General features: G+C 45.1%; 1 protein-coding gene across 1 annotated transcript in view; it reads left to right on the top strand.

Moving 5' to 3' along the window:
- The first annotated feature begins 200 nt into the window (after nt 1-200).
- The window catches only part of CRISPLD1 (cysteine rich secretory protein LCCL domain containing 1), a 127120-nt gene continuing 117196 nt past the window's right edge, over nt 201-10124 (top strand). The window contains exons 1-2 of the mRNA XM_089661022.1: nt 201-330; nt 1296-1619. Of these exons, the coding sequence (XP_089517148.1) occupies nt 1362-1619 (258 nt within the window). The 5' untranslated portion in view covers nt 201-330; nt 1296-1361. The remainder of the gene's footprint in view (nt 331-1295; nt 1620-10124) is intronic.

Below are 10124 nucleotides of genomic sequence, written 5' to 3'. Positions count from 1 at the left end.
TTGATAAAAAAAATCGATCTGTGCAAGGTCCACATGTGCTTGTTCTCTTGGTCTCGCCTACAACTGTACAGAGGAGATCAGACATCTTCATACAAAGGGATCCTCTCTGTACACGGCCGGCCACCCACCTGAGCCGGGTCTCTCTCTCCCGTTGATGTGAATGGAGCGGAGCGGACCCCTCCCTCCCGCAGGCTCTGCACTTTACAATCCCAGCGGCTCCGCCCACACACAGCCGGAGATGGGCTTTGAAAGCTGCGCTGTGTGAGCCGGTGCGATCACTGAGTGACAGGCTGCCCGAGCTCCGCTCCCGACACTCTACACCCGGCAGCAGTGAGTATTCGGGGCTGGGAGGGCGACGTGTGTGCTGGATCCTGTGTGCACCTCTATACAGGTCATGGATTACTGTGTACACAGCTGTAGGCATGTCCTGTGACAGTGCATGGGGCAGAGTATACAGTATGTGCTGGCTGTGCAGAGGCATGGGACATTCCTTCTCTGTATGCTTGCTTTCTGCTGGATTCCCAGTGTGGAGGCACTTGAGCAGTGAGAGGTCTGCAGAGGGGATCAGCAGAACAATGCACCCTAGTGGCTGCATACATGGAGATCTGGCTGCTGTATACCATATGCTGTATATGACGTGTGCGTGCACTCGCTGTATATGACGTGTGCGTGCACTCGCTGTATATGACGTGTGCGTGCACTCGCTGTATATGACGTGTGCGTGCACTCGCTGTATATGACGTGTGCGTGCACTCGCTGTATATGACGTGTGCGTGCACTCGCTGTATATGACGTGTGCGTGCATGATGTGTATGTGCACTCGCTGTATATGACGTGTGCGTGCACTCGCTGTATATGACATGTGCGAGCATGATGTGTATGTGCACTCGCTGTATATGATGTGTACGTGCACTCGCTGTATATGACGTGTGCGTGCATGATGTGTATGTGCACTCGCTGTATATGACGTGTGCGTGCATGATGTGTATGTGCACTCGCTGTATATGACGTGTGCGTGCATGATGTGTATGTGCACTCGCTGTATATGACGTGTGCGTGCATGATGTGTATGTGCACTCGCTGTATATGACGTGTACGTGCACTCGCTGTATATGATGTGTACGTGCACTCGCTGTATATGATGTGTACGTGCACTCGCTGTATATGATGTGTACGTGCACTCGCTGTATATGATGTGTATGTGCATGATGTGTGCGTGCACTCACTGTATATGACGCGTGCATGCACTCGCTGTATATGATGTAGTCCGTGCACCCACTGTCTTCTTCACACAGGGTCCACAATCAGGAGCCAGCTCTGTCCTGGAGTTGAAGCCCACAGCCTCCCAGACCTCTCTGATCATGAATGGTAGAACACCAGCATGGCTCAAAGTGACTGTCTTGCTATTCATAGCCCCAACAGTTGCTGCAATGCTCATTCCTAATGGCACACAATTAGAAGGCCTCTTGGAAAAGTACATGGACGAGGATGGCGAGTGGTGGGTCGCCAAACACAGAGGAAAAAGAGCCATCACTGAGAGTGACATGAAGCTCATTCTGGATCTGCATAATAAATTGAGAGGTGAAGTGTATCCACCTGCCTCAAATATGGAGTATATGGTAAGATTTTTTTTTTCTTTTCTTAGAGATCTGAAGAGGTGTTCCCAGTCATCTACTGTTAAAGAATATGTAAACCCAACATTTCATATTCATATGTTCCTGCTGTACCATGTACTTGTATGAAAATGTATCCTGTTCTCTTTGTGTGAAATCCCTGGTGTTCCTTCCAGTTCTTCTGCTTTCCTATTAAAAACTGACTACACTAGGCATGAGAGCACAGTGTGGTCAGTTCTCTAGCTGTGAGGGAACTCAGTGGACTCTTCTCCAAGTAACATATTTGTGCTGACGTGCCCTCCCTTCCCCACATAGCCATTCACTGGGAATACCAGTGTCCTGCTGTTTCTCTTCCCCTAGCTCTCTAAGTTCTTAACGCAGTTGAGAACAGAGGGTATGTGATCACTTATTTTAAAAAAAAGGTGTTTATAAATCTTTATATATATATATATATATATATATATATATATATATATATATATATATATATATATATATATATGATTTGCCTTTCATTTCTATTCTATTATAAATTGAATGGGTTGTTTTACGAGGTGAGGATTCACATGTACTTTACACACTGATCATACTTTTTTTCATTCAGCCTACATCTCTACAGTGCAGATGAACATCTCTCCTGCTATTGTATTTTGACAGCCAGGTCCATCAGCTGTCAAAGTACCCATCTAAGGCTCTGTTCACACCAATGCGTTTTTTTTTTTTTTTGTGATTTTTGTATTTACGCACTACAGTCAATTTAGCATGGTTTCCTCTGGAACATGTTCACATTGATGCTTTTTTGAGCTGCTGCGTTTTTGGAAAGGATCAGGTAGAGCAAAGAGCAGCGTTTTTGCTACAATAGAGTTCAATGGAAAAGCTGCTGAAATGCATGGTAGTACATTTTTGCCGCGTTTTGCATTTTTACTCTGCCTAGCAAAAAAAAAAATCTACTTTAACAAAAAAAAAAAGCTGTACAAAATGCGGTAAAAACGCAAAATGAACTACGAAAAGCACTGCAAAACTGACAAAAGGCAAACTGTGTAGGTGTGAACGGAGCCTAAATGGATGCAGCCACTACTCAGACAAAATTTCTCCAGCAGGCATCTTCAACAAAAGTCGATTGACTTTTGCCTAACAGAGTAGGGCTGGCATGGCCACCCACTGAGCAAATTTTGGATGGTTCCTCAGGAACTGGACAAAATTTGCATAGGGTTTGGGCAGCTTAAAGCGGAAATAAACCCTCTTCTCCTTTGCAACCAAGGAAGCTGCCATCTTAGTCTCTGTTTGATCTGCAGTTGCCATAGTGCTGCACATGTGATCAGTTATGACACCAGCCATTTGATAGTTTGGTTGATAGCACAAGCAACTGTCACAGTTATAGTACATGTCATGCCTTGAATGTAACTAATCAATGCTTTTAGTTCTCCTTTACGATGTGCTTTGGATCTGTTAAGGCTGAAGTAAACCCTACTATCCCTTTCAGCCAAGGTAGCTGCTATCTTGGCTTTTGTTTGATCTGCAGCTGCCATGGTGCTGCACATGTGACCAGTTATGATCCCAATCGTTTGACAGTTTGGCTGAGAGCATAATTAAATGTGACCATTAGCATTCCCAGCATGCCGGGAATGTCACTGTTTTTTGAAACTGTTAAATCAATGGGTTTAGATCCACTTTAATAAGCAGATATCCATGTGTATTGTAAATCCTAACACCCAGTCAGATTTGTTCATCCATTGATTTGAGTTTGCAGAAATATGAATGGTTGCAAAGGTTGACAATCGCTGCTATTTGAACTGTCTAGAAATGTCAAAGGCTAGAGACCAGATGTGATTGGTCAATTCTTTATTAGTTAAAATCCAGGAAATCCAGTAGAGCAACAAGACACCAACGCGTTTCGGCTTTACAAAGACTTGTCTCCAGCCTCTGAAGTGTGTGGGCTGATGGGAGCTTTACTGTGAGACTGACATCCCACTTTGCCATATTGGCTGAGAGATAGAGCAATGCTCTTGTGCACTGTTTGAATTGTCCTTTTTAAATTAAATATGATTTAGCTACCTTCCATTGTTTAATATGTTGTACTGACAAATATATATATAGAGAGTACAGTGCCTAGATCTTCACTGGGAGGCTCTTCTCTACATACTCCCAGGGTGGCATGCCTTGCTATGTACTGATTTCAATAACAATGGGTATATGAGTTTCTGTAACTGGCTGGAAAATGTATGAAGATCCTATATTACAGTTCAAAGTGCATGACCTGTTTCTTGGACCCACCTAGCAGCTCAGAGTGTATGATTGGGACACTGAAGATTAATATAACGTCAGTAGACAGCACCACTTTTGGAAGTAGCAAGAATGACATTTGGGGTCCCAGAGGACAGGCATGCCAGTTCTCAGTGCTGCTGTTAGAAACCACGGGGCCCCATACAACCAACCTGAAAGGGCCCTCCCAAATAAACACAGTTTACAGGGCTTCAGTTATGAATGAACACAGTGAGTGATTGTACCAATCACTCATTGTGTTCATTAAGGAAAGGAAGTAGTTGTCAAATGTGACATATTTACCAGACCCTTCCCCCCCCCCCCCCCACTCTCCATCCTGAAGGATCCTTTTGTGTGTTTGCAGCTGCTGGTGGGGAAGAGAGACAGGAAGCTAGCAGCACTGTGGGTGTAGGAGGCGCACACGGGGGGCCTGGGCAGCAGAGGAAGATGTATGGTGCACAGGGATGGTGATCTGTGTGGTGGGAGGTAGAATTCAGCTTTCAGTTGCTGCAGAGCGCCATACAGAGAATCAGTTCCAGTAACTGTGCCCACCCGCCATGCCGATCAACCTCCCTGCCCACATCCAATTCACCCAGCTGCCTGGGCCCCATACAGAAGGATAGGTGATACCCCCTTATCAGTGATCATTTTGTATCAGTAAATATCATTTTTAAAGGTGCTTTCTCACTTACGGTTACAGTAACTCATGGTTGAGCACAATATGCACACACATGGTTTAAATGTACATCATTGCACAGGTATACAGTATGTGTTTTGTGGTACCATTCATGGGATAGTATGATCAGATCAGTTTTAATGCTAAACTGGCCATGGTGTTTACATAGGCCAACCACAAGACTGTAAGAATCCTTGCTGAACCGGCCGAGTCTCTAACCATGTATGGGCATGCTGAATGTACCAAGTTGATCGATCGATTAATTTGGGTACAACCAGCCTACCGGATTTTACATGCGATTATTGCTAGTGGCTTCCCCTGCTGGGAGAATACAATGGCTTTTGATTCCCCCGTGTTGATGGGGGAAGTGAGTGGTAGCGGGAAAATAAATTTGTTCTGCGTATGAACTGCTTTAAAGAGTTATTAAACAAAGCCTGTAGTGCTGCAGGCCTCAGCATTTACCTGTTTGCTGTGTTTTTTCTTTTAGGGCTGGTTCACACTGGAATGTGTGCGTTCCTGTGTAGTCCCATGCATTCTGGTTTTGGCAGCCCATTCATTTCAATGGGCTGCCAAAATTTTTTTATTAATTTTCAGACATTTACAACAAACAGGTTGCATAGGCAAGCACAAAGCAGTAGAAGAAAAAACAGAAAAACAGGCTCATCGATGAGAAGTACATACAGTATCAAAACAGAACAGTGAAATGGCAATCAATTTCAGACAATTTTGAGCAGACGAGTCAGAGGTATCCCATGAGTCCCAAACTGCCTCAAATGCAGGAACAGAATTAGCGTGTAAAGCAGTGAGGTACTCCATTTTTCTAATCTGGCTGCCGTTAAAACATGAGAGGAAAGTTTCCTTGTGAATTTGGAGAGGCCTGAAAAAGGTAGGCCCAACAAAAAAGTAAATGGGCTCAAATGGGATAGGAGCCCGCAAAAATAGCCATAGTAGGGAAAGGCCCTCTCTCCAAAAGGGTGCAATATACTGGCAAGCCCAAAAAATGTGGAAAAGAGTGCCGCTTCCTTGCCACAATGCCGGCAGGAGCATGGAGAACCTCAGAAGTCCTATACCAAAACATCAGGATTTTATAAGTATTTTCTTTATACACTATACATATAGAGGATCTTGAGGCAGCCTCCCAAATCCTGCTCCATTGATCTTAGGCAATATCGCATTGGAAGAATCTGGGCCATTTACGCATATAAAGGTGGATATCGATAGAGGGCCAGCATCTAAAAGCAGCTTATACGTGGAGGAAATTATGCCCTGTTGGTATGGGCCTTGGATGCAGAAACGCTCAAAGGGGGTAGGCTTCTCATCTGTCTACCCTGTAAAGGAAAGATCTGTATACTTACCTAATCTGAATCCGCTCCGAATCTCCCGAAAAATGTCTATAACAATAGACATGATACCGCATTAAAAAAATGTGACAGTCTTTTTAGGATGCAGTGCTGTGAGCTTGTGAGTCCATGTGTTTTCACCACGTGCCAGAAAGAATAAGTGAATTGCTCACTCACCAAACTTATTTGACCCTGGATAAGGCGGTCAAAAATGCATTATGATAGTGCATGTGTTAGCAACCGCCTGGCGGTACCTCTAGCAGCCCACAGGACAGGATTCCCCAGAGCGCGGAGTCTAAGCCCCAGCCTGCTTGTTCACCAGGGCCCCTGATGGTGGGGATGGACTTGGAGCAGACTGGAACCAGGTCGCGGCCCCTGAGTACACCCGTCTGTGGTAGAGGAATCCGCCGGGGGTCTGTGCAGGTGGAGAGCCTGACGTGAAGAGGCAGAAGGCGGAAGCAGGGATGGCTGGATCCGTGCCGGATGGATGGACGGATGAGCGTGGTCAGACGGGCCAGGTCGGTAACAGAGAGGTCAGCGTAGTACAAGGCAGCAGGCAGAAGGATAGTCAGGTCACTCGCCGGGGTCCGTACCAGTAGTTCAGATCAGGTAGGGATATCCAAAGAGAGGTCAAACTTAGCCAGGGGTCAGAGCAGGAGAAGTCAGCAGAGGTCAGGTCCAGGCAGGTCAGCAACGAATCTTGAGCAACAGAATACAGGAACACAGGAATCAGATCAGACCATACGGCAACTTGTGTCTGTGCAGAGCTGGTTTAAGTAGCCCGCCCTGCACCTGACAGGCGCAGCCTAGGTCCTAGTGCCTGCCCAGCACCGTCATAGGCGACGGGTGCGCCTGGGTCCTAGTGCCCTGCTGCCTGCATGTCTTGACAGACACCTACGCATGTGCAGACCCATGCGTCGTGATGGTCCCTGACAGTATGCAGAAAGGTCAGCCTCTGGCTATCCTAGGGTGTTCCTCCCAGTCACCGACATATCACAGAACATAGCCCCAAGGAAATGGTCATGCGATTTCCAGTGAACCAACAATGGACGAATAATTTGTATCGGGCTCTCCTTGCCTTTAGAGCAGTGGTTCTCAACCTGTGGGTCGCGAACCCTTTGGGGGTCAAATGACCCTTTCACAGGGGTCACCTACGACTATCGGAAAACACATATTTCTGATGGTCTTAGGAACCGAGACACAGCTCCTCTATCCGTCTCCAGGCGGGTCTGCCCACATGCAGATAGACTCTATGAGGTAGTGGTGAGGGCGGCCGGAGGGGCTCGGCAGGGTGTCCCTCACTCCCGGCTTGCTGCGAGCCTCTCACGCTGAACTAACACCAGCACACTGACTGGCCCGCTCCCTCTTCCCTGTGCATTATGAGCGGCCGGCCAGGCTGGAGGCTCCTCCCCTGCAAAGGGGCGGGTCAGAGGTGCCCCACTGCCACCCATTGGCTGCCCTTGCACCTGCTGCATGTTTCCCCTGGTGGGCAGCTGCTCACAACAGCTGGATAGATGTGAGCCGGGCCCCCCTTTGTCTCCGGGGAGGGAGGATCTGGTTACCCGCAGAGCGTGTGCCCTACAGCCGCTCACCTCCCTTGGAGTTTTCTCCTCACAGCACTTGTATGAGGGCTGGCACCGGGGCACACGGCCCGCTAGAGGGAAGTACACAGCGACCAGCAATCCCAAACTTTCCGGGGTCATACAAGGAGCCTCAGGACAGACGACTTGGTGTGGGAGAGGGCTGATATCCCTGGGGGGAGGGGGGGAATACTGGTCATACACACTTCAATTTAACTATCAGATTCAATTGGCAATCAGATTAGCAACGAAAATAATTTTATGGTTGGGGGTCACCACAACATGAGGAACTGTATTAAAGGGTCGTGGCATTAGGAAGGTTGAGAACCACTGCTTTAATGGAATGTTTCCAAGCAGTTTTTTTGTTGCTTTTCTTAACAAAACATTTTCATCATGTCCTGTTCTCTGGCAGGGCAAGGTTTCGTTCCTAAAAAAACTTTCTATGAAAATTAATTAATATATATTTATTGCACTTTTTTATCAATACGTGTAGCAGAATACATTTTGGTCAACATTTTAAGAGAAATTTTAGATTTTTTTTAATTGTATAATTGGATCTATTTTGTAGCAGAAATTAAAAAATATATTTTTTTTTTTTCAAAAATGTTTGGTATTTTTTTCATGTATAGTGCAATAAATGAAAAACCCAGTGGTGATCAGATACCACCAAAAGAAAGCTCTATTTGTGTGAAAAAATTATATAAATTGCGTTTGCGTACAGTGATCAATTACCAGTTAAAAGTAGTGAAGTGCTGTATAAAAATGGCCTGGTCATGAAGGGGGTAAACTCTTCCAGAGCTCCAGTGGTTTAATCAGGACTCTCTGCCAGTTCCTACTTTAAGATGGCTTCATCCCCTTGCAGGGTCCCATGGGGTCACCTCTGAGTTTATTCTCTTGGGTGGGACTGAAGCAGAGTGTCCTTATGCTGCATGCGTTTAAACATTCAGATAGTACCAGAAGCCTACAGTGGCAAGCCATTCCCCTTCTCATCACACTGCTAGTAGCTTGATTGACAGCAACTTGAGCTTTCACTCTCCAAGGGACTAGTACCCTGTGACTTGCTCAGTGCATGCACTTTGCTATCTGGAAGTTTGGGTAGCAGTGCAGAGGGCTCTGGAGCTGGCATCGGTGATCAAGTTTTAAAATGTAAGTGTTGGGAAAAAAATAATAATTTAAACAGTATATTTCAGAATATTTCCCTTCTTGAACAGAGTGGATTAATAAAAAAAAGTACAGCATTTAATGCTACTTTAAAGGTCGATCTCAAAATGTATAAGAAACCTTAAACAACCTCGTAACATAATAGGCTTGGCGTTAAAGGTGCAGACCCAACCATAAATCATTTCCAGATAATCATATCATCCATTCAGGACTAGACCTGATTACTAACCCCACCCCCCCTTTAAAAAACACTGTGACAAAACTAGAACAACATAAAAGGGGAAGGAGGATGGGAGCCATGGTCCGGTTCTCCCAGACAGTCTGACGTGAGGGAACGAAGAGTTATTTATAGGCTGCGGGCGTGAGAACAAATAGCCCACCAAAAACAAGAGTTAGTGAGCTATTGCTGGTCAACTCTGTGCAAGAATCTTCAATAGAAATCGGCCAGAGAGGGAAGCAAAGCACCTATTGTAGTGTCCCATGGGGTTCCTGCTAGACACTAGGGATCTGGTCATGGCATAGTACAAAAGTGCACTAATAGGCCTAGCCTTAAAGGCCCACATCCAATCATAAATGATTTCCAAGTAATCATAGTACATTGTGCATCCAGGGATAGGTTGGTTGGTGGGAGACGTCATCCAATGAGGAATCAAGCAATTGAGCCCCCACACACAGTATCTGTAGTATTCTGCAAGCCCATATTAAAACTGTCTAAACCAGTGCTGGAGGATTGGGCAATATCTGATCTATAAAGCCCAGGGGCAAAACCATTGAGATCAGAGTGCATCCTGTCAGAAGAATCTGCTTGTCCCGAAGATTTTTCTCTCAATCCCTGCCATAAATCTCAGAGTTGACTACCATCCAAGTATAATTCTCAGTTGGTTCTCCCGTTCTAGTCTCAAAAATAAGACTGGACAACTATCCACCTAATACATTTTTGGTTGAACTTAGTAAAGAAAAATTATTAATAAGATCAGGACAAATATACAGTAAACTCAATATGTATTGCTGTTCCAATGCAAAACCCTTTTAAGCTAAGGAAAATCTAAAGAAGCCAGTTTTTGTAGCTGCTTTTGAAAAGAATGAGAAGAAAAGTGAAAACTAGATAAGATAAGTGTTTTTGTTTCTGTTTTTTTTTTTTTTTTTTTTTTTTTTTTTTTGTTAAAACTGTCCACTGATGGATCAAAATGTGGCTAGTTCAGCAGTTGCTAGCTGAATTTAATCAATCTAATGATCAACTTCTATTGAATGGGCTTGTTGGAAAATCGGCTGCAGCTCTGATCAGTTTATTCTGACGGTGGGGGAGTACCACTGTCAGAATACAATGAGACAGTGGGTATGATTGATTTCCACATCCATCTCGATTATGTTGATGTGGAAATTTGGTTCAGTTTTTCTTTGTTCAGCTCGCTGGCTGAATGAAAAAAAAAAACTGAGCCCTGTATGGTCAGGTTAAGGCAAGAAGAAAGGACAGTGAAAAACTGAAATCTTG

This window comes from Staurois parvus, unplaced genomic scaffold, assembly GCF_062004578.1.
Source record: "Staurois parvus isolate SC_StPar_1 unplaced genomic scaffold, SC_StPar_1.0 ptg001302l, whole genome shotgun sequence".
Taxonomy (NCBI): domain Eukaryota; kingdom Metazoa; phylum Chordata; class Amphibia; order Anura; family Ranidae; genus Staurois; species Staurois parvus.
The sequence above is the reverse complement of the archived record's forward strand: the minus strand, read 5'-3'. Positions and strand labels throughout refer to the sequence as shown.